Source organism: Chiloscyllium punctatum, chromosome 3, assembly GCF_047496795.1.
Source record: "Chiloscyllium punctatum isolate Juve2018m chromosome 3, sChiPun1.3, whole genome shotgun sequence".
Taxonomy (NCBI): Eukaryota; Metazoa; Chordata; class Chondrichthyes; order Orectolobiformes; family Hemiscylliidae; genus Chiloscyllium; species Chiloscyllium punctatum.
Genome location: NC_092741.1, coordinates 13,926,026 through 13,951,001, shown reverse-complemented (window position 1 = coordinate 13,951,001; position 24,976 = coordinate 13,926,026). Strand labels below are relative to the sequence as shown.

At 41.0% G+C, this 24,976-nt stretch overlaps 1 protein-coding gene across 1 annotated transcript in view; it reads right to left on the bottom strand.

Moving 5' to 3' along the window:
* The window catches only part of LOC140453945 (dynein axonemal heavy chain 8-like), a 1,117,430-nt gene that overhangs the window by 481,224 nt on the left and 611,230 nt on the right, over positions 1–24,976 (bottom strand). The window contains exon 39 of the mRNA XM_072548819.1: positions 6,799–6,901. Coding sequence (XP_072404920.1) covers positions 6,799–6,901 — 103 coding nt within the window. The remainder of the gene's footprint in view (positions 1–6,798; positions 6,902–24,976) is intronic.

Sequence of the window (24,976 nt, the reverse complement as noted above, 5' to 3'; positions counted from 1 at the left end):
AATTAAATATCAGAACACATTCAGATTTCCTATCATAAGAATTAGGAACTAGAGCATGTTATATTTTTCTGCAATTCACTAAAGTTATGTCAGAGCTTTTGCATCAATTCTATCAATTTCAGTTCAGTAATGAGCACACTTATCAACTAAGCAACCATAATCCCCGAGATAGAGAACATCAAAGATGCATAACACTCCGAGTGAAGGAATTTTTCCTACCTCTGTCTTACATGACCATAGCATGTGACTATTCTTTACACAAAGTGACAAAGGCTACATTCAGAACTCTGCCAACTTTCACAACACGCACTTAAAAAGGGAAAACAATCACAACCTCTCTTAGCTACTAAAGTCAATTAATGGCCTTTTATTGTGTTAGGAATCATTCGAGATCCAAGTAATCACGGCAAATAAGGAGTTGAAGAAAATAGTATTCGAAGTAGGCTATTCTGAAGAAAGTAATGGAGCTGAAAGTTGATAAGTCCCCAGGACTTGGCATTCCACTGTTACGACACAGAGATGAGCCCTTCTCTTAATTAAACTAAACACGCAGAAAAGCTCACCTCACCTCATAATTGTTAAATTCGAGTGACAGACAAGTCCCCAAAATTCAGGATTAAACGGAATAATATCAATTTTTTAAGCTATAAAAGTGAACATTAAACAACAATTATTCACGACTCTTAAGCTCCCCTTTCACTTAACTGCTTATTATCTGCATCCAACCTTATAACAATCCACAGTTCCAACAAAACACTTATTAAAACTACATCAACTTAATTTCAAAACCGTATAGCAGCTGTCATCTTCAGTGTCCTTCTTCTTCTGGCTGTAGATCTCCCTGGGTCATCTTATTTCTTTTTACAGCGAATATGTTTCATATGAAAAGGTACCTTTGATAAAGAGTGTTTCCTAATTTCTTGGGTCTGTCTCAATGGCAGTTGCTCTTTGATTTTCAAAGTGTATGCATTTTTATATCTCCAACATAAGATTGGTTCAATGTTGGCAAAACAATAAATTCAAACTCGATTGGGTTTCAGTATCCTGAGGCACAATTTAAACTGATTGGTTAAATGTGAATTGTTGTCTAAACAGCAACCAACTCAGGTATCCATTTCACAGCCAAATGTTACGTATTTTCAATTTTCCAGTATATTCTGAGATGCTCTTCTAAGCTTTCACTGCAGAACAGCATTCAATCTCTTTTAAAGGTACACTCCACACCTTCAACTTCATAGCACTATACCAAAAACTATTGAAGAGAATGGCTACAGAGATAACAGATCAATTGGAGATCATCTTCTAAAATTCCATAGATTTCAGAATGATTCCTGCAGACAGAAAGCTAGCCACTGTCAACACACTATCTAAGAAGGAGGCGAGAGGGAAAATGGGGAATAACAGATCTGTTAGTCATACATCAGTAGTAGGAAAATGATAGAATTTATTATAAAGGAAATGCACTCTTGGATACTCTTGCACTCTGAGTGGGTCTAGTCAGCATGGATTTAAAAGTAGGCAATCATTGTATGATTAACTGGTTGGAGTGTTTTGAGGACTTTCCTAACATAGTTGTTGAAAGGGGAGACATTGGACTTAGTATATATGGATTTTCAGAATGCTTTTTATAAGGTTCCTCAGTCGTGTATGGCTAGCAAGATTAAAGCACATCACCTATGAGGTAATGTATTGATATGGAATAAAGATGACTTAATGGCAGAAAACAAAGCATTTTTCTATGTGGCATTATTGTCTGAGCCATCATTCATTGGTCATCCCTAGTTGCCTTTGAGAAGATGTTGGTGAGCAATCTTCTTGAACCACTATAGTCCATTTGTTATAGGCAGGCCCACAAAGTCTTTAGGAAAGGAGTTGCAGGATTTTTACCCACAGATGTGGAAGGAAAGATGATTTGTTGCTAAATCCTATGATGTGGGGCTTGAAGAGGAACCTGCAAGTGGTGCTATTCCCATATATCTCCTGTCCTTGTCCTTCTAAAAGTTACTGGTCATAGGTTTGGAAGGTGTTATCCAGAGAGCATGGGTGAACTTTAACAGTGCGTCCTGTACATGATACACACTAGTGAGTTTTGAGAAGACTTGAAGCTCAGGTTCGAGTTCTGGATGTATGTTTGCTTGCTGAGCTGGAAGGTTTGTTTTCAGACATTTTGTCACCATACTAGGTAACGTCATCAGTGAGCCTCCGGTGAAGCACTGTTGGTATGGCCTGCTTTTTAATTTATGTGTTTAGGTTTCCTTGAGTTGGTGATACCATTTCCTGTAGTGATGTCATTTCCTGTTCTTTTTCTCAGGGGGTGGTAAATAGAATACAAGTCAATGTATTGTTGATAGAGTTCTGGTTGGAATGCCATGCTTCTAGAAATTTTCACGCATGTTTCTGGCTTGTCCTAATGCGTCTTAGACATGCACATTTCCTGTGGTGAAATGACATCACCACAGGAAATGGCATCACCAACCCAAGGAAACCTAAACACATAAATAAAAAGTGGGCTACACTACCAGTGCTTCGTCAGAAGCTCACTGATGATGTTGCCTAGTATAGTGACGAAACATCTGAAAACAAACCATCTAGCTCAGCGAACAAACTTACATCGATGATACACACTGCTACAAAAGAGCTGGTGGACTGAATGGTTTTGGATGTAATGCCTATCGAGAGGCTTGCTTTATCCTCAATGGTGCTAATTTTCTTGATGTTGTTGGAACTGCACTCATCCAAGCTCTTGACTTGTGCCTAGTAAATGGTGAACAGGGGCTTTGAGGGCTTTGGATCTTATTACATTATTCTGAGTCTCTGACCAGCTCTTGTAGTCACTGTATTTATATAATTAATCCAGTTCACTTTTTTTGTCAACAGTAACCCTAGGAGTTTGATAGAAATAAATGGGTGATTCTCACTTGGGCAATCTGTGATGTGGGTGAGAATAAGAATGAGTTATTGAGCCCAGCTACAGTATATATCTCAATGATTTCATGTGGGGGTCAATTGCAATATTTTCAAATTTGTAGATGATACAAAGCTAAGCTAGGCTGTTGTGTCAGAGTAGTTTCCCTATGTCTGGGATAGGAGGCCTGGGTTCAATCCCACCTGCTCCACAGTCTGTAATAACACATCTGAAGCAGACAATAAGGAAAGTGCAAAGCAATGTGGGAATGTGCATTGCACGGAAAATATAAAGTGGCTTCAAGAGAAATTAGACAGACCTAGTGAATGGGCAAGATCACGGCAGATGGAGTATTATTTGAAAAAAAAAGTGAGATTATCTACTTTAATAGGAGAAACAAATATGCAGACCTTAAGAAGTAAATGGACTGAAGCATGCATTTGATTTCTATATTGTGGTAAGCTTCAAAAATGAAGGTCTTAACGACTGGCATGCTGGTACCAGGTTATCTAGTTTGCCACAACTGTTCAGGTCATTATGAGCATATGAGTTAGCAGCAGAAATAGGTTATTTGGCTCTTCAGGCCTGCTGAGACAGATTCCAAAGTTTCAAAAACCACTAACAGAAAAAAAAGCCCTCAAAGGTCCTCTCTGTCCTCAAAGGTCAACTTTTAATTTTGAAATATAGTCCACAGTTATGGACTGATCCACAAGAGATTAGATGACATACAGTGTGGAAACAGGCCCTTCGGCCCAACAAGTCCACACTGACCTTCCGAAGAGCAACCCACCCAAACCCATTCCCCTACACCTAACACTACGGGCAATTTAGCATAGCCAATTCACCTAACCTGCACATCTTTGGACTGTGGGAGGAAACCAGAGCACCCGGAGGAAACCCACGCAGACACGGGGAGAATGTGCAAACTCCACACAGACAGTTGCCCAAGGCAGGAATTGAACCCGGGTCTCTGGTGCTGTGAGGCAGCAGTGCTAACCACTGTGCCACCGTGCCGCCCTAATTTTTATAAACTCCTTTCTATTGTTGGAACTTTCCAGTCTATATTTCTCAGATTCTGATCCATTATTGTAGCATTCCAGTCCAATGTTCTCAGATTCTGATCCACCTTCCCCCTCTCTCTGGAGCTACTGATCCCTGTTAGGACTGCTGGTGATGACAGGAAACATCCTGTCCATGTTCACCTTGTCAAGACCATTTAGAATCTTATAAACTTCAATCAAATCGCGCCTTGCCCTTTTAAACTGAAGTCAAAACAAGCCAAACAGCCCACTTCATCCTCATTAGGCAACCCACTAATTCCAGGTATCAATGTACTCAACCTCCTCTGAACCACCTGCAATACATTTACACCCTTCCTTAAATAAGTAACCAAAGTTTGAGATATCTGTAACAATTTTTTAGATGTGGTCTCACAAATGTCATCTAAGGCTGAAACATAGCGTTCTTTCTTTTATGCTCAATTCCTCTCAAAATAAAGGATAGCATTCTTTTTTGTTAGTGGTTTCAATGTTTTAACATACACAGGTTGCACATTTAAGAAAAAGAATCCAAGGATCTTTCCTCTTGTGTGTTTTTGTTTGGCCTCTTCATGATCCATGATCTTGACTGAGGTCGTTAGAACAATGTACCCTGACTGACAAGAAGGCAGGACACCATTTTGCCACCTTTCAAGCTCTTTTACTTGAACATTGAATCTGAAGAATAACATTCTATTAGCTTTCTTAATCACCTTTCTGTAACTGCATGCTAAGTTTCCATGACTTGTGGATTAGAACATCCAGATCCCTCTGCACCTCGGTATTGTCTATTTAAGTCATACCTTGGCAGCAGCATTTGTAATGGGAGGTGCTTGTGCTCTATGAAGAGCGGCACTGAAATGCAGATTTGTATTGTAAACAGATCAGAGATAAGCCATGACTACATTGTGAGGATGGTATATGTACAATACCGACATCAGTGAATAATCAGATGCATGTTGCCACTGCCCATGCAGCAAGTCCTAAGATGTTGGCACCTGTTCAAGGTAGAGACCTGGAGAAACAAACAGCAAGCTGCAATCATCAGGCATATCATGAATCCTTGGCATCAAGCTTCTATCTGGCAGAAGGGAGAGTGAGATCCTGAATATTAATGAGGTAAGATGAGTGTGACAGTGAGCAATAATCCATGTTAATCGGCCTCTTGCTCTTCATTCATGAGAAGCTTGTCTCATTTTCTGGGATTTGCTGAAAAATTTAACCTCTTAGTTGCTCAGTTTCCTGACCCATAGGCCACAATCACTGAAGATTGGGGACAATATTTCATCCTCACTAACACTTAACACTGAAGCCCTCCCCCCCCCCCCCAGGGGTGCATACTCAGCCCCCATCTGTACTCACTGTATACCCATGCCTGCGTTGCCAAATACCAGACTAATGCCATTTACAAGTTTGCTGATGACACCACCATAGTCGGTCGAATCTCAGATGGTGACAAAACAGACTATAGACGGGAGTTGGAAGACCTGGAAAAATGGAGCACTGAGAACAACCTAGCTCTCAATGCCCGCAAAATGAAGGAACTCATTATTGACTTTCAGCGGGATGTTACTCATGTCCCCCTGCACATTAACAGCACAGAGGTGAAACGAGTGGACAGTGTCAAGCTCCTGGGAGTGGTAATCAACAACAAGCTTTCTTGAACTCTTCATGTGGTCGCACTGGTTACAAAGGCCCAACAACGTCTCTTCTTCCGCAGGCAGCTGAGAAAATTTGGCATGATGGCGAATACCCTTGCAAACTTTTATAGGTGTGCCATCGAGAGCATTCTGTCTGGATGTATGCCAACTGTACTATTCAAGATTAGAGACGGTTACAGAGAGTACTGAACTCAACCCAGACAGTCACAAAGGCCAACGTCTCATCGATAGAATCCATCTACCAGGCCCACTGTCAAGGAAAGGCCGCCAGCATTCTCAAAGATCCATCCCACTCTGGCAATGTTTTTCTACAACCTCTACCATCAGGGAGAAGATACAGAAGCCTGAACAAATGCATTAGCTGGTTTTGAAACAGTTTCTACCCTGCTGTTGTTAGAATACTGAATGGACTCAGAAACTCTTAACATTTGCCTGTACCTGTATTTTTGTTTTGCTGCTGGTTACCTATTCTTTACTTATCTCTGCTATTTAATTATGTGATCTGCCTTTGTTGCTCACAAGACAAAGCTTTTCACTGTGCCTCGGTACACGTGACAATAAATTCAATTCCATGGAGCTACTCTCTCATCATAAAGAGAAAGAGATGACTATTGGTGAGTTTAGCCTGATGGTCACCATGCCTTAGGCAAGGGTTGAGGAACTGGGACCTTTATTGATCTCAGCCTACACGAGAATTGAACCCATGCTGTTGGCGTAACTCTGCATTGCAAACTAGCCATTCAATCAACTGAACTTAATTAACCTGCTGGGACTATGGGGTTTTTACTTTTTTGTCTGTGGTACTCGCTTCCCCATAATACAGTAGAAGACTAGATTAATTAATTATGTTCCTAATTCAATAGGCCATACCACCACATCCTGATGGGCAACTGGGGATGGACAGTAATTTTTGGCCTTGCCAGAAATGTCCATGTCAAATAAATGAACAAGTAAAAATTGGACAATCCTGCCCAAGAGCACAAGGAGATTAGCCCTCATGGCCTTCTTGCATGTGTGTCATTCTCTGATTTTGTAACTAGGTACAGCACATTTGATGTTTGATAGCTCTTAAATTTCTCTGGCTGAATATTTCCTCGGCCATCACAAAAAGAGCTGCAAAGATTACAAGCAATAATTGTGTCAATTTACATTATTTCATTTTTTTAAAAACATTATTAAAAATACTCAAGCAAACCTGGATGGTGTGTGAATCACTAGCTTGTCCCAGAATTTCCAGCAAAGCTGGATCAGAAACAAAGAAGAATCGAGGAAATAACAATCTCTTCTTTTCCAAATAACTGCAAAAAATGTAAATTTTTAAACCTGTAAGCAATACCTTAAAACAATTTATAATTCTAATTTTCCTATACATTTTGATTTTGATGATTGTAATTAACAGTAAATCTCCAGTGGAGATGTTAATACTGAAGCAGAAATGATCCTGTCTTTGATAGATAAACTAAGTGGTAAACTCTGACAGAATTTAAGTATTATATTTATGCTCCACAGTATTTAATGTTATTGTGAGATCTCTTTCTGTGCCAAAACTGTCATTGTTTCTACGCCCTGTGAACTTGATTATGGTGAGTCATGTCCTCTTGTAATTTCAGATATCAACTAGGCCATAGTCATTGCATTTGTGTGTCTGGTTTTGATTATAGCACAAATATTCCAATTAAAATTTAGTCGTTAAGGTAGTTTAGACAGAACTTGCATATCAGAACCATGTGGAAATGTAGATGATGTAGACTCCACACTACATCCTCTCAATAACTGCTAGAATAGTTCAAGCAATAGTTTAAACAACAGAATACAGAATCCTGTTGAGAGATAGGGATGTTGGTGTCAGCATAGATCCTCTATAGTAATGGCTGTATAGATTCCTCCAATCATCTACTCTCCTTTGGCTGGGAATGTTCCTGGCCCAGAAATTTGCTCACAAAGGCACACCAAAGAAAAATGAGTACTTTTTTTTTATCAGATTTGAATGGGAAATTGGAATTCTGACCTCAGGTGTATATTCCTAAATAAGTATCAATCAGCAGCAAGAGGTCATCAGTTCCAACAAAACTGCTCTAACTATAACAATAGCATCATCATAACTGTTGCCTCAGCTGCATCTTCGTGCAATATCACAATATCCCTTTATTTCCTTAGTTTCCAAAAACCTCTTAATCTGTTGACTGACTAATGGGCTGGATTTTTAGTCTGGGATCTAGAATCCAGTGATTGGATTGGATCATTTCCAGTTCCCAATCCTGCACCATGTAGGAGTAAACCATTCAGCCCCTGCTTCAGCCTGCTCTGCCATTCAATAAGATCATGATTTATCTGCAGTCTAACTCCGTTTGCCTACCATATCCCTTGATACCGTCGCTTAATAAAAATTTGTCTATCTCCGATTTAAATTTAGCAATTGAATTAGCATCGCCATTTGAGGAAGAGAGTTCCAAATATCCAGTATTCTTTGGATGTAGAAGTGTTTTGTAACAATGTAGAAGTGCTTTCTAACATCTGCGCTGAATGGCCTGGCCCAAATTTTCAGACTATGCCCTCTAGTTGTAGAATCTTCAACCAGAGGAAATAGATCATCAATCCTGTCTTTCCTTGTTAATATCTTGAACACTTCAATTAGATCAAACCTTAACCCTTTAAATGCTAAAAAAAAAGGCCTCATAACCAACACCTGAAATTTAGATATCATCCTGGTCAACCTGCTTTGAACTCTTCCAGGGCCAAAACATCCTTCCTAAGGTGTGCTGCCCAGATATACTCATAGTATTCTAGAATAACTAGGGCTTTGAATAACTGCAGCATAATCTCTGCATCCTTATACTCCAGTCCTTTGGAAATGAAGGCTAGCATTTCATTAGCCTTCTTGACTATTTTCTGTACTTTTTTCATGGACAGCTACCATATTTAACATTGTGATTTCTAAAAAAAAAACGACCCTGGTCTATTATTTATTGGGCCAAAATGGAAATCCTCACACTTGTTTAAACTAAAATCCATCTACCACATCTTTGCCCATTCATCTAATCTATCAATATCCAGTCATAATTTTAGGCCATCATTAACACTGTCTACAATGCTGTCCAATTTTGTGTCATCAGCAGATTTGGATAGTTGACTTTTTATGCCATGATCTGAGTTATTAATGAATATTGTGAATAATTGAAGCCCCAACACAGATCCCTGTGAAACAACATCAGACACATCCGCCAATTTGAGTTACTTATCCATTATTCAAACCTTTTGCTTCCTGCCATTCAAGCAAGATTCTATCTATGTCAGTAATTTGATCTCAATTCTGTGGTCTTCCACCTTAGCTAAAATTGTCTTGTGGGGGACTTTATCAGAAGCCTTCTGGAAATCCATATAAATTACATCCATTGACTTATCTCTGTCCACCATCTTTGTCAACTCTTCAAAAAACTCAATGATGTTTGTCAGGCGTGACTTACCCTTGATTCTCCCTGATTAGTTGAAATTGAACAAGGTGATCAGTTATCCTATCTTTGATTATAGACTCCAACAATACCCACACCACAGATGTTAGGCTAACTTGTCTATAACTCCCTGATTTCCTTCTGTCACTCCTCGTAATGAATGGAGTGACATGAGCAAATTCCAGTCCAGACATACAACTCCTGAATTCAGCAAACTCTGAACGATTATGGTTAGGGCATCGGCAATGTGCTCTCCTACCTCCTTTAACACCTGTGAATGGAAACCATCAGGTCCTGGGGATCTGTCACTCTTCAGTTCCATAAATTTACCCATCTTTGGTGTTTTGTTTAAGCTAATACTATTTAGGTCGTGTCCCTGATCCTTTGTTAATTTCTTTGAGACTTCCAGCAAGCTATTCTCCTTTTCTGTTGTAAATATTGAAGCAAAATCATTGTATCGCATGTCTTCCATTTCCCCATGGGTCATTGTCAATATTCTCACTCTCAGCCTCCAACCATCCAATAGAACTCCTAAGCAGTCATCTTCTCTTTATATAACTATAAACCTCTTTTATACCCTTTGTAAGTTTCCTTTTCCTTTCAATTACTCTTAAGCAGCTTTGTGGATCTTTGTTTGTCTTTGTATTTGTCCTTTCTGTGAGATCTATATTGTTCTTTGTATTTTATAAGCCTTTCTTTTAATTTTATGCTGTCAATTAACTCCTTAGATGTCCATGACTGTTATTTTTGTGAGGTTGAGTTTTTCCTTCTCAAGAGTACAAGCTACTTCAAAATAGCATTAAATGTTTCTTTGAATACCTAACCCTAACCCTATTAATACCCTCTAAAATTCTTAGGTTGTTTTACCTACTAACAAAGCTTTCCAGTGTATTGTGGACAATCTCTGCTTCATCTCGTTAAAGTTTGCCTTACTTAATTCCAGTATCCAATCTCTGTTTGTCACTGTGACAAACACTATTTGAAACATGATCATGTAATGATCACTATTTGACAAATACTCATGAACAACTCAGTCACTAACTAAATCAAGCTCATTGCTCATTACTAGATCCAATATTGCTTATTCCCTTGTCACATCAAAGATATATTCCTTTAGGAACCAATCCCAAACACATTAGAACTTTACAATCTTTCTGTCAGCTGCTCATCTGTGTTTCCCAGTCTATCTTAACATTAGAATCCCCATTAATGCGACTCTATCTTTGCTACATAGTTATCTGACTTCAATATCTATACAACCTAGCACTTTTGAGTTGCTACCAGATGGTCTATAGATGACACTTATTGGAGTTTTAGTTCTTTTACATTCTTTTTAGTTCATTTCCTCAGTTTCACCCATAAAGTCTTCATTGGGTCCTTTCCCATCATTACATCACCATTTAAGAGATTCTGTTTCTTCACAGTAATGTTCTTCCACCCCTCTACTGTTTTCTCAATTCCTCCTGTAAATCTTACAATCTGGTATGTTTAGCTCATAGTCCTGATCATCTTGCAAAGATGTCTTTGTAATTGCCACAAAGATGTCTTTGTAATTTTCTGTGGCCCCAACACAAAGGCTGCCTTGCTGATCTTTGAGAGGCACTATTCTCTCCCTAGTTACCCTTTTGTCCTTAATGTATTTGTAAAAGCCCTTTGGATTCTCCTTAATTCTATTTGCCAAAGCTATTTCATGTCCTCTTTTTGCCCTCCTGATTTCCCTCTTAAGTATACTCCTACTTCCTTTATACTCTTCTAAGGAGTCACACAATCTATGCTTCTTTCTTTTTCTTAACCAAACCCCCAATTTCTTTAGTCATCCAACATTCCCTGTACCTACCAGCCTTCCCTTTCACCCCTACATGAATATACTTCCTCTGGATTCTTGTTATCTCATTTCTGAAGGCTTCCCATTTTCTAGCCATACCTTTACCTGCGAATATTTGCCTCCAATCAGCTTTTGAAAGTACTTGCCTTATACCGTCAAAATCAGCCTTTCTCCAATTTAGAACTTCAACTTTTAGATCTGGTCTATCCTTTTCCATCATTATTTTAAATCAAATAGAATTATGGTCACTGGCCCTAAAGTGCTAACCCACTGACACCTCAGTCACCTGCCCTGCCTTATTTCCCAAGAGTAGGTCAAGTTTTGCACATTCTCTAGTAGGTACATCCACATACTGAATCAGAAATTTGTTTTGTACACACTTAACAAATCCCTCTCCATCTAAACCCTTAACACTATGACAGTCCCAGTCTATGTTTGGAAAGTTAAAATCCCCTACCATAACCACCCTATTATTCTTACAGATAGCTGAGATCTCCTTACAAGTTTGTTTCTCAATTTCCCTCTAACTATTAGGGGGTCTATAATACAATCCCAATAAGGTGATCATCCCTTTCTTATTTCTCAGTTCCACCAAAATACCTTCCATGTGTGTATTTCCAGGAATATTCTCTCTTAGCACAGCTGTAATGATATCCCTTATCAAAAATTTCACCTCCCCCCACCCCCCCCCCCCCCCTCGCCCCCCTGCCCAAACCTTGCCTCCCTGTCTATCCTTGCTGTAGCATTTGTATCCTGGAACCTTAAGCTTCCAGTCTTACCCATCCGTGAGCCATGTTTCTATAATTGCTATGATATCCCAGTCCCATGTTCCTAACCATGTTCTGAGTTCATCTGTCTTCCCTGTTCGACCCCTTCCATTGAAATAAATGCAGTTTAATTTATTAGTCCTACCTTGTCCCTGCCTGCCCTGACTGTCTGACTCACTTCTGTTCTCAACTGTACCAGTCTCAGATTGATCTCTTTCCTCACTATCTCCCTGGGTCCCAACCCCACCCACCCCACCAATCTTGCTAGTTTAAATCCTCCCGAGCAGCTCTAGCAAATTTGCCTGAATCCCCTTCCAATTTAGGTGCAATCCATCCTGCTTTTACAGGTCACTTCTACACTTAGCATCTTATTATTATTTCTCCCTCCTGGCTTACTCAATTCACTTCTTATAATCCATCCTTGTTCAATAAACTGGCCCTTCTTGTTCATTCTATCAGCTGCTACCTTCTCCTCATACCCTGATCTGCCGCTCCAGTTCACAAACCCTGTCATACTTGTTTAAACCCTCCCAGGTAGCACTAGCACATCTCCCTGAAATGAATATTGGTGCTCTTCTAGTTCAGATACAGCTTATTATTTTTGTACAGGTTCCACATGCGCTGAAAGAGATCCTAATGATCCAGATCTGAATCTCTCCTTCCAACACCGGCTCCTTTACCACATGTTCAGCTGTACTACCTTCCTATTTCTGGCCCCATTAGAATGTGGTATTCAGGGGAATCTCGAGGTGATAACACTAGAGGCTATTCTGCCTAACTGCCTAAACTCCTTTCTACCTCTGTCATTTGTTCCAATATGGATCTCAATTTCTGGCTGTTTCCCCTCTCCTTCAGTATATCCTTTCCCTGCACAGAGACATTCTTGAGTAGGGAAGCAACACAACATCCTGGAATCTCATGGTCTCAAAAATGCCTATTTGTGCCCTTGACTATAGAGTGCTCAAATACCATTGCTCGCCTGCACTTTGAACTCTCCCAGCTGTACAATAGAGTCAGCTATTTTTTTCATTTATTTTTCAGATGTGGGCATCGTAGGATTGGCCAGCAATTATTGCCCATTCCTAATTGCACAGATGTCAGTTAAAAGTCAACCACATTGTTGTGGGTCTGGAGTCACATGCAGGCCAAACCAGATAAGGAAGGCAGTTTCCTCCCCTAGTGAAGTAGATGGATTTTTTCCAACAATTGACAATGGATTCATGGTTATTATTAGACTCTTAATTCCAGATTTGTATTGAATTTAAATTCCATTATCTGCCGTGGCAGGATTCAAACCTGGGTTCCCAGAACATTAGCTAGCTTTCTGGATTAGAACATAGAACATAGAGCATTACAGCGCAGTACAGGTATTTTGGTCCCTGATATTGTGCCAACCTGTGGAACCAATCTGAAGCCCATCTAACCTACACTATTCCATTCTCGTCCATATGCCTATTCAATAAACATTTAAATGCCCTTAAACTTGGTGAGTCTACTACTGTTGAAGCAGTGCGTTCAATGCCCCTACTACTCTCTGAGTAAAGAAACTATTTCTGACATCTGCCCCACATCTATCACCCCTCAGTTTGAAGCTATTTCCCCTCATGCTAGTCATCGCCATCCAAGGAAAAAGGCTCTCACTGTCCAACCTATCCAACCCTCTGATTGTCTCATATGTCTCAATTAAGTCACCTCTCAACCTTCTCTCTAATGAAAACAGCTGCATTTTGGGAAAGCAAATCTTAGCAGGACTTATACACTTAATGGTAAGGTCCTAGGGAGTGTTGCTGAACAAAGAGACCTTGGAGTGCAGGTTCATAGCTCCTTGAAAGTGGAGTCGCAGGTAGATAGGATACTGAAGAAGGCATTTGGTATGCTTTCCTTTATTGGTCAGAGTATTGAGTACAGGAGTTGGGAGGTCATGTTGCAGCTGTACAGGACATTGGTTAGGCCACTGTTGGAATATTGCATGTAATTCTGGTTTCCTTCCTATTGGAAAGATGTTGTGAAACTTGAAAGGGTTCAGAAAAGATTTACAAGGATGTTGCCAGGGTTGGAGGATTTGAGCTATCGGGAGAGACTGTTTTCCCTGGAGCGTCGGAGGCTGAGGGGTGACCTTGTAGAGGTTTACAAAATTATGAGGGGCATGGATAGGATAAATAGGCAAAGTCTTTTCCCTGAGATGGGGGAGTCCAGAACTAGAGGGCATAGGTTTAGGGTGAGAGGGGAAAGATATAAAAGAGACCTCAGGGACAACATTTTCACACAGAGGGTGGTACATGTATGGAATGAGCTGCCAGAGGAAGTGGCGGAGGCTGGTACAATTGCAACATTTAAGAGGCATTTGGATGGGTATATGAATAGGAAGAGTTTGGAGGGATATGGGCCAGGTGCTGGCAAGTGGGACTAGATTGTGTTGGGATGTCTGGCCAGCATAGACGGGTTGGACCGAAGGGTCTGTTTCTATGCTGTACATCTCTATGACTCTATGACTCTAAGTCTCTTCAGCCATTTCTCGCAAGATCTTCCCTCCATACAGGCAACACCCTGGTAAATCTCCTCTGAACCCTTTCCAAAGCTTACATGTCCTTCCTAAAATGTGGTGACCAGAACTGTATGCAATTCTATTAAATGTGGCTGCACCAGAGTTTTGTACATCTGCAGCATGATCTCATGATTCTGAAACTCAATCCCTCTATCAATAAAAGCTAACACACCGTATGCTTTCTTAACAACCCTATCAATCTGGGTGGCAACTTTCAAGGATCTATGTACCTAGACACCAAAATCTCTCTGTTCATCTACACTGCATAGAATCTTACTATTAGCCCAGAACTCTTTATTATTGTAATTCCTTTCAAAGTGAATCACTTCACACTTTTTGACATTAAACTCCATTTGCCACCTCACAGCCCAGCTCTGCAGCTTATCCATGTCTCTGTGTAACTTACAACATCCTTTGTCATTATCCGCAAGTCTACCAACCTTCGTGTCATCTGCAAATTTATTAACCCGTCCTTCTATGCCTTCAATCAGGTAGCCACTAGTAACTGAACTCCAGGATGAATATTTCTCATCTACCACCACCCTCTGTCTTCTTTCAGCTAGCCAATTTCCTATGCAACGTAACCTGTATGTCTCTGATGAAGTTTTTTCATCCTATGATCTATATGTCCTTGCTTACTCTGATCTGCCTGTAACTGCTTGTAAATAAAGCTTTTTACTGTATCTAGGTACATGTGACAATAAATAAATCAAATCAAAGAAGTTATCCTCCTGAACACAAGGCGGCATAATTGAAAGTACTGCAGCAGTCAACCTGATCCTTAGTACAGGGGTAGAGTTCTTAAGGTGGTCCAAATCAGCATACTGAGCAGAATGGACGAAGTATATTAGAGATGCTGTGGATACACTGGATTGAGCTTTGAAGTTGGTTTAACAAGATGAATAGGCTGAACCATATTGAAGCCTGCATTCCAACATTGGCTGTCCTACAGTCCTTCAGCACCTCTCCTTGACCAGAGAGGAACTGAAAATTATTGCCAGTGTCGTTACTATTTCAACCTTGACTCACTCAACAACTTGGGATGCATTTCATCTGAAACTGGAGATTTATCTAATTTTAACCCTGCTAGAACACTCAGAATCTCATCTCTGTTTATACTAATTTCTTCAATTATTCACAGATCTTGTCCCTGATTTATATAGCCATATCATCCCTCTCACTAGTGAGCACCGACCTAAAGTATTCACTTCAAACCCTACCTACACCTTCTGGCTCAATGCACAAATAACTACTTTTGTTCTTACTAGGGCCTCCTCTTACCCTCATTGTCCTTTTATCCTAGTGTACCTGAAAAATTACATAGGATTTCCCTTTATTTTACGTGCCACTAGCCTTTCATGTCCCCTTTTAGTTTTCCTAATTGTTTAAAATTCTATACACCTTGAGGGCATCTGCTGCTTTAAGCTATTGAAAGCTGCCGTAAATTTCCTTTTTAATCTTAATCCAATGCTATCTTCTCCTCGATTTCCAGAGATCACAGGGTCTGACAGTTCCATCCTTTTTCTTTTTTGAACATGTTGGCCCTGTACTTTCCATATTTCCTTCAGAAGTGCACCGATTGTTCTGAGATTTGAAAGGATCTGCTCCAAATCCTCTCAGGCCAAGTTATATCTGATCTTAATAAAATTAGCCTTCCCCAAGTTTAGAACTTGCTTTCAGGCCCATTCTTGTCTGTTTCCATAACAATCTTGAATCTAACAGAGTTAAGATTTCTGTCTGCAAAATGCTCCCTCACTAATACTTCAACCTCCTGCCCGGCTTCATTACCGAAAATTAAATCTATGACTGCCCCTCACCTGTAGGCAATCTATGTACTGGCTTAAGAAACTCTCTTGGATGCATTTTAAGAATTCTGCTTCCTCTAAATCTTTGACGCAATGAATAGACCAGTTAACGTTGAGAAAGTTGAAATCCCCAACTATCATTATCCTATTACTTTCATATTTCCCAGAAATTTGTTTACATATCTGCTCTTCCATTTTTCTCATACTGTTAGGGAAGGTTATAGTACATTACTATGTGAGTACTTTTTTTTTGGTTATTTAAGTTCTCTCAATATGGTCTCATTTGAGGAGCATTCTCAAATATCATCCATCCTTACTGCTATAATAGATTCCCTGATCAATATTGGAACACACCTTCTTCCTTTCCAGTCTCGCCTAAAGACCCAATATCTTGGAATATTAAGCTGCCAGATCGACCCTCTCTCAAACATTTTTCAATTATGCCAATGACAAGATAACCCTACGTTTAATTTGTGACCTCAACTCATCTACCTTGTTTGACAGATTCCTTTCATTCATTTAAGTAATTTTAAACCTTGCTAAACACCCTTGTGCCTGAACTGACCTATAATGTCGATGCTTTCCTGACTCACTTCTGTCTCTTCTAACCTGCTGAACATTTTCTATAGATCCTGAACACTGCCAAGTTAGTTCAAACCCTCCCTAACAGCACTAGCAATCTTCTTGGTTTGGGTGCAACCCAATCCTACCACCCCCAACAACAGCCTCAATGTTCCAGAAATTGAAACTAACCTTCTATTGTCTAACCCACTCAATGTGACACCAGAATGACACAAAAATTATTACCTTTTTTGGTCCTGCTCTTCAATCTACCTATGGGCTCCATAAATACTACTTAGTGAGTTTTGAGAAGATTTGTAGCTCTGGTTGAGGTTCTGGGTGTAGGTTTGCTCACTAAGCTACAAAACACGTCCAGAAACCCTAACCACTCTCCCCTACATGTAAGACATCTCTGAAATGGCTGCCAGACTACTCAGACCCCTTGGCATCATGGTAGCCCACAAACTCACCAACACACTAAAACAGCAGCTAATGAACTTGAAAGACCCTTTACAGACAACAAGCAAAACTAATGTCATTTACAAAATACCGTGCAAGGACTGTAACAAACACTACATTGGACGAACAGGCAGAAAACTAGCCACCAGGATACATGAATACCAACTAGCCACAAAACAACATGACCCAATCTCTCTCACTAGTATCCTTACATACAGATAAGGAAGGATACCACTTTGACTGGGACAACACATTCATCTTAGGACAAGCCAAACAGAGACATGGACGAGAATTCCTAGAAGCATGACATTCCAACTGGAACTCTATCAATAATCACATTGAGTTAGACCCCATTTACCACCCCCTGAGAAAAAAAGGAAATTACATGATCACAGGAAATGATATCACCAACCCAAAGAAACCCAAACATATAAATAGAAAACAGGAATCATGTACAGCGCTTCGCCTGAGGCCCACTGAAGATGTTACCTAGTAGGGTAATGAAACATCTGGAAATGAACCTTCCAGCTCAGCGAGCAAACCTACATCGATAAATACCACTTTCATGCCCTCATTCATTCTTCTACCTATGTCATTTGGACTAAAATGTACCATCATCACCATCTGTTTTCCCTCCCTTCAGAATGCCCTGCAGACATTAAAAGGTATTTCTGACCCTGGCACCAGGGAGGCAACATACCATCCCTGGAGTCTTTTTTGCTGTTTCTGAAATGCCTATCTGTTCCTTATTCCAATTGAATTCCCCACCATGATTTCTTGATCATTCTTTTTCTTTCCCTTTTTGTTGCGCAAACCCACTTATGTTGCCATGATGTTACTTGCCAGTGCTTTGCCACCCACAGTCATCTCGCCCAACAGTATCCAAAATAATATATCTATTAGATGGTCATAGAGGGCTCCTGCACTACCTGCCTTCCTATACTCTCCTTGGTGGTTTCCCATCCGATTTCTGCTCATTCAATCTGTACCTGCAACATGACCATCTCACCAAATGTGCTATCTATGACATGATCAGCATTCTGAATGTTCCACATTGAAAGCACCCATAGCTCCAGCTCCAAAATGCAATTTGTCAGGAGCTGTAGCTTGGCACATTTCCTCTATGCTTGGTCACCAGGGACAACTGAAGCATCCATGATTTGTCGTGTAGCACGGGGGGCCCTTTTCAATTCTATTTTCTAAAAAATATCATTATACTTATGTAAGAATACTATTAACTTAACCCCTGTATGCTTACCTTATTTTGCTTACTTATGTTGCTTTATTATATTAGCGGCTTCCACTCATTCCTGGCGTTTCTCAGTTAATCCTTTCCTTAAAAAACACACTCTTTAAAATCATGAACCAATCACCCATCACTTTCCTGTGATGCCACTGGTTGATTTGTTTTTCCAATCAGCAGACCTCGGAAACTGCAATTGTTAAACAAGGACTTCCCTCTGTCTGCTTTGTTGAAGCTGAAATGGGCCTTAATTTATCTTACTGCTGACCCTTTCTCTGTTCAGATGAAGCTTACAGCCTTACAAACCATTAACCCTGAAAAATACATTACAAACTATAAACCAAAAAGAAACAAAAAACACCCCTTCCCCTATGCACTGATTTCCCATGATGCACTAAATTTCTAGCAACACACTCGTTCAGGCTGTACCTCACTCTGGACAGTCTCCCGATGGCTTATGTGAAGCTTATTTTATCATGCACTTTGGAAAGAAATTGATATCATAAAGGAAATGGTATTGGAGGAACTAATGGGAATAAAGGCAAATAAATCCCTGGAACCTTGAGTCGCAGGTAGATAGGATAGTGCAGAAGGCGCTTGGTATGCTTTCCTTTATTGGTCAGAGTATTGAGTACAGGAGTTGGAAGGTCATGTTGCGGCTGTACAGGACATTGGTTAGGCCACTGTTGGAATATTGCATGCAATTCTGGTCTCCTTCCTATCGGAAAGATGCTGTGAAACTTGAAAGGGTTCAGAAAAGATTTACAAGGATGTTGCCACGGTTGGAGGAACTGAGCTACGGGGAGAGGTTGAACGGGCTGGGCTGTTTTCCCTGAAGCGTCAAAGGCTGAGGGGTGACCTTATAGGGGTTTACAAAATTATGAGGGGCATGGATAGGATAAATAGACAAAGTCTATGGGGTCGGGGAGTCCAGAACAACAGGGCATAGGTTCAGGGTGAGAGGGGAAAGATATAAAAGAGACCTAAGGGGCAACTTTTTCACACAGAGGGTGGTACGTATATGGAATGAGCTGCCAGGGATGTGGTGGAGGCTAGAACAATTGCAACATTTAAGAGGCATTTGGATAGCTATATGAATAGGAAGGGTTTGGAGGGATATGGGCCGGGTGCTGGCAGGTGGGACTAGATTGGGTTGGGATATTTGGTCGACATGGACAGGTTGGACCAAAGGGTCTGTTTCCATGCTGTACATCTCTGTGACTCTATGACTCTAACCTGATAGGCTTCATCGCAGAGTACTTAAGGAAGTGGCCCTAGAAATAGCACTAGCACGAGTAACCGTTTTCCAATTTTTATTGACTCTGGAATCATTTTTATGAATTGGGGATAGCTGTTGTCGGCTGCAGAGGGCTGTTGTCGGCTGCAGAGGGACTGTTGTCGGCTGCAGAGGAACTGTTGTCGGCTGCAGAGGGACTTAGATATGATGCAGAGCTGGGCTGAGGAGTGGCAGATGGAGTTCAACCCTGCCAAGTGTGAAGTTGTCCATTTTGGAAGAACAAATAAGAATGCGGAATACAGGGTTAATGGTAGGGTTCTTGGTCAGGTGGAGGAACAGAGGGATCTTGGGGTCTATGTACATAGATCTTTGAAGGTTGCCACTCAGGTGGATAGAGTTTGTAAGAAGGCCTATGGAGTATTATCGTTCATTAGCAGAGGGATTGAATTCAAGAGTCGTGAGGTGATGTTGCAGCTGTACAGGACTTTGGTTAGGCCACATTTGGAGTACTGTGTGCAGTTCTGGTCGCCTCACTTTAGGAAAGATGTGGAAGCTTTGGAGAGGGTGCAGAGAAGATTTACCAGGATGTTGCCTGGAATGGAGAGTAGGTCGTACGAGGATAGGTTGAGAGTTCTCGGCCTTTTCTCGTTGGAACGGCGAAGGATGAGGGGTGACTTGATAGAGGTTTATAAGATGATCAGAGGAATAGATAGAGTAGACAGTCAGAAACTTTTTCCCCGGGTACAACAGAGTGTTACAAGGGGACATAAATTTAAGGTGAAGGGTGGAAGGTATAGGGGAGATGTCAGGGGTGGGTTCTTCACCCAGAGAGTGGTGGGGGCATGGAATGCGCTGCCCGTGGGAGTGGTAGAGTCAGATTCATTGGCGACCTTTAAGCGGCATTTGGATAGGTACATGGATGGGTGCTTAATCTAGGATAGAAGTTCGGCACAACATCGTGGGCCGAAGGGCCTGTTCTGTGCTGTATTGTTCTATGTTCTATGTTCTATGTTCTAATGAAACTCCATTATTTAAGAAGGGAGGAAAAGAGAAAACAATGAATTATAGATCTGTTATTGTGGCACTATTAGTGGGAAAAATGTTTCAATCCATTACAAAAGATATAATAGCAGAGCACTCAGAAGATAGTGACAGGATCAGACAGAGTCAGCATGGACTTATGAAGGGGAAACTTGACAAATCTGTTGGAATTTTTTGAGAATGTTACATGTTGAATAGATAAGGCATTATCAGTGATGTGACGAGAAAGTGAGGACTGCAGATGCTGGAGATCAGAGCTGAAAATGTGTTGCTGAAAAAGCGCAGCAGGTCAGGCAGCATCCAAGGAGCAGGAGAATCAACGTTTCGGGCATGAGCCCTTCTTCAGGAATGCTCAGGTTTCCTGAAGAAGGGCTCATGCCCGAAACGTCGATTCTCCTGCTCCTTGGATGCTGCCTGACCTGCTGCGCTTTTCCAGCAACACATTTTCAGTTCTTATCAGTGATGTGGTTTACTTGGATTTTCAGAAGGCTTTCAAGAAATTCTCACTTCAGAAATTAGCATGTGAAACTAAACAGTTTTAAGAATACAGAATAAATCTTTTAGAACATAGAAGAACATAGAACATAGAAAAATTACAGCACAAAACAGGCCCTTTCACCCACGATGTTGTGCCGAGGATTAATCCTAATATAAAATAAATTAACTTAACCTACGCAACCCTAAACTCACTGTTATCCATGTGCATGTCCAGCAGTCGCTTAAATGTTCCTAATGACTCTGCTTCCACTACCACCGCTGGCAATGCAGTCCATACATTCACAACTCTCTGTGTAAAAAACCTTCCTCTGATGTCAGCTCTATACCTTTCTCCTAATATCTTAAAACTATGACCCCTTATACCAGTCAATCCTGCCCTGCGGAAAAGTGTCTGGCTATTGACACTATCTATTCCTCTCATTATCTTGTATACCTCAATCAGGTCACCTCTCTTCCTCCTTCTCTCCAGAGAGAAGAGTCTAAGCTTATTCAACCTCTCTTCATAAGGCAAGCCCTCCAGTCCAGGCAGCATCCTGCTAAACCTTCTTTGCACCCTCTCCAAAGCCTCTGTATCTTTCCTATGGTAGGGCGACCTGAACTGGACTCAATATTCCAAGTGTGGTCTCACCAGGGACTTGTAGAGCTGTAGCAAAACCTCGCGGCTCTTAAACTCGATCTCCTGTTAATGAAAGCCAAAACACCATATGCTTTTTAACAACCTTATCCACTTGGGTGGCAACTTCGAGGGATCTATGTACTTGCACATCCTGATCCCTCTGTTCCTCCACACTACCAAGAATCTTGTCTTCAATCCTATATTCAGCATTTGAGTTTGACCATCCAAATGCATCACTTCACATTTATCCAGGTTGAACTCCATCTGCCATTTCTCAGCCCAACTTTGCATCCTGTCTATGTCACGCTGCAGCCTGCAATAGCCCTCGATACTATCAACGGCACCTCCAACCTTTGTGTCATCTGCAAATTTACTAACCAACCCCTCAACCTCCTCATCCAAGTCATTTTTAAAATCTACAAAGAGCAGAGGCCCAAGAACAGAGCTCTGCGGGACACCACTCAACATTGACCTTCATGCAGAATACTTTCCATCTACAACCACTCTCTGCCTTCTGTCAGCCAACCAATTCCGAATCCTTATAGCTAAATCTCCCTGTATCCTATATTTCCTGACTTTATGAATGAGCCTACCATGGGAAACCTTATCAAATGCCTTGCACAAGTCCATATACACCACACCCACTGCTCAACTTTTGTCGACCTGTCTTGCCACCTCTATAAAAGAATTCAATAAGATTTGTAACCTGCCCCTCACAAAGCCATGGTGACTGCCTATGCTTTTCCAAATACTCATTAATCCTATCCCTCAGAATTCTTCCAAAACTTTGCTGACCATAGATGTAAGACTGACTTCTCTGTAATTGCCAGGGATTTCCCTAATACCCTTCTTGAAAAAAGGAACAACATTCACCTCCTTCCTATCCTCCGTTACGACTCCCATGGAGAGTGAGGAGGTAAAGATCTTCGCCAGTGGCTTAGAAACCTCCTTTCTCACTTTCCGGAGCAGCCCAGGATAAATCTGGTCTGGCCCTGGGGACTTATCAATCTTAATGTTTTCCAAGGTTTTCAGCACATCAACTTCATCGATCTTGATCTGGTCAAGCCTGTATCCCAGCTCCTCAAAGTTCTCATTCACAACAAGGTCCCTTTCCTTCGTGAAAACCAAAGCAAAAAACTCATTTAAGGCTTCCCCTATCTGCTCAGACTCTACTTACAACTTTTCCCTTTTCGATATTTATAGACATATTTAATGTTTATTGCTTATAAATCTAGCTAGCTTTCCCTCTTCATTAAGTTACAAAAATATTTTAATATTGTTTGGAGGACTTCAGTTTTGAAAGATTGTTGATTTATTTCAACTTAGTAAAGTTCATCTTGCACATTGGAGTTTTTCTTGAACAAGACTTCCTCAAAATCAAATGATGAACTGCTGTAGACTGCTGCTGGGCCTGCTTTTGAACATTGACTCATTTGGAGGAGGTTTTTTCTTATTTTTAATTCAGATTGCTTGCTAGAGACAAGTTGTGTTGCTATGAATGAGCTGCCCAACTGATCTCTCCCATTTGAAAAGGATGCATTTTTGTTGTGTTCAGAGTGAGTTCTATGTATTGTTTGAGAAAAGTAATTGAATAATCATTAATATTGTATATCCTAAATAAGCAGTCTCTGCAAACCTTGCAATGAGTAGAGACTTGATCACCTGTGCCAGAACATCAGAGCAACAAACTGCAGAATGCACTAATCTTTATTCTTTTGTATTCAAAATTAACCCATCAGCCAGAGTATCTGTTTTATGTCAGAAAGTCAATCTCTGCTGAAAATCAGTGCTTTTCTTTCTTTTCCTGTGCTGTTTTGATAATAAACAATTAATTTTAGAACATAGAACATAGAACAATACAGCACAGAACAGGCCCTTCGACCCACGATATAGTGCCGAACTTCTAACCTAGATTAAGCACCCATCCATGTACCCATCCAAATGCCGCTTAAAGGTCGCCAATGATTCTGACTCTACCACTCCCACGGGCAGCGCATTCCATGCCCCCACCACTCTCTGGGTAAAGAACCCACCCCTGACATCTCCCCTATACCTTCCACCCTTCACCTTAAATTTATGTCCCCTTGTAACACTCTGTTGTACCCGGGGAAAAAGTTTCTGACTGTCTACTCTATCTATTCCTCTGATCATCTTATAAACCTCTATCAAGTCACCCCTCTTCCTTCGCCGTTCCAACGAGAAAAGGCCAAGAACTCTCAACCTATTCTCATACGACCTACTCTTCATTCCAGGCAACATCCTGGTAAATCTCCTCTGTACCCTCTTCAAAGCTTCCACATCTTTCCTAAAGTGAGGCGACCAGAACTGCACACAGTACTCCAACTGTGGCCTAACCAAAGTCATGTACAGCTGCAACATCACTTCACGACTCTTGAATTCAATCCCTCTGCTAATGAACGATAATACACCATAGGCCTTCTTACAAACTCTATCCACCTGAGTGGCAACCTTCAAAGATCTATGTACATAGACCCCAAGATCCCTCTGTTCCTCCACCTGACTAAGAACCCTACCATTAACCCTGTATTCCGCATTCTTATTTGTTCTTCCAAAATGGACAACCTCACACTTGGCAGGGTTGAACTCCATCTGCCACTCCTCAGCCCAGCTCTGCAACATATCTAAGCCCCTTTGCAAACGACAAGTGCCCTCCTCACTGTCCACAACTCCACCTATCTTCGTATCATCTGCAAATTTACTGACCCACCCTTCGACTCCCTCATCTAAGTCATTAATAAAAATTACAAACAGCAGAGGACCCAGAACTGATCCCTGCGGAACTCCACTTGTAACCGGGCTCCAGGCTGAATATTTACCATCTACCACCACTCTCTGACTTCGACCGGTTAGCCAGTTTTCTATCCAATTGGCCAAATTTCCCTCTATCCCATGCCTCCTGACTTTCCGCATAAGCCTACCATGGGGAACCTTATCAAATGCCTTACTAAAATCCATGTACACTACATCCACTGCTCTACCCTCATCCACATGCTTGGTCACCTCCTCGAAGAATTCAATAAGACTGGTAAGGCAAGACCAACCCTTCACAAATCCATGCTAGCTGTCCCTAATCAAGCAGTGTCTTTCCAGATACTCATAAATCCTATCCCTCAGTACCCTTTCCATTACTTTGCCTACCACAGAAGTTAGACTAACTGGCCTGTAATTCCTGGGGTTATCCCTATTCCCTTTTTTGAACAGGGGCACAACATTCACTACTCTCCAGTCCCCTGATACCAACCCCATTGCCAGTGAAGACGAGAAGATCATTGCCAACGGTACTGCAATTTCCTCTCTTGCTTCCCA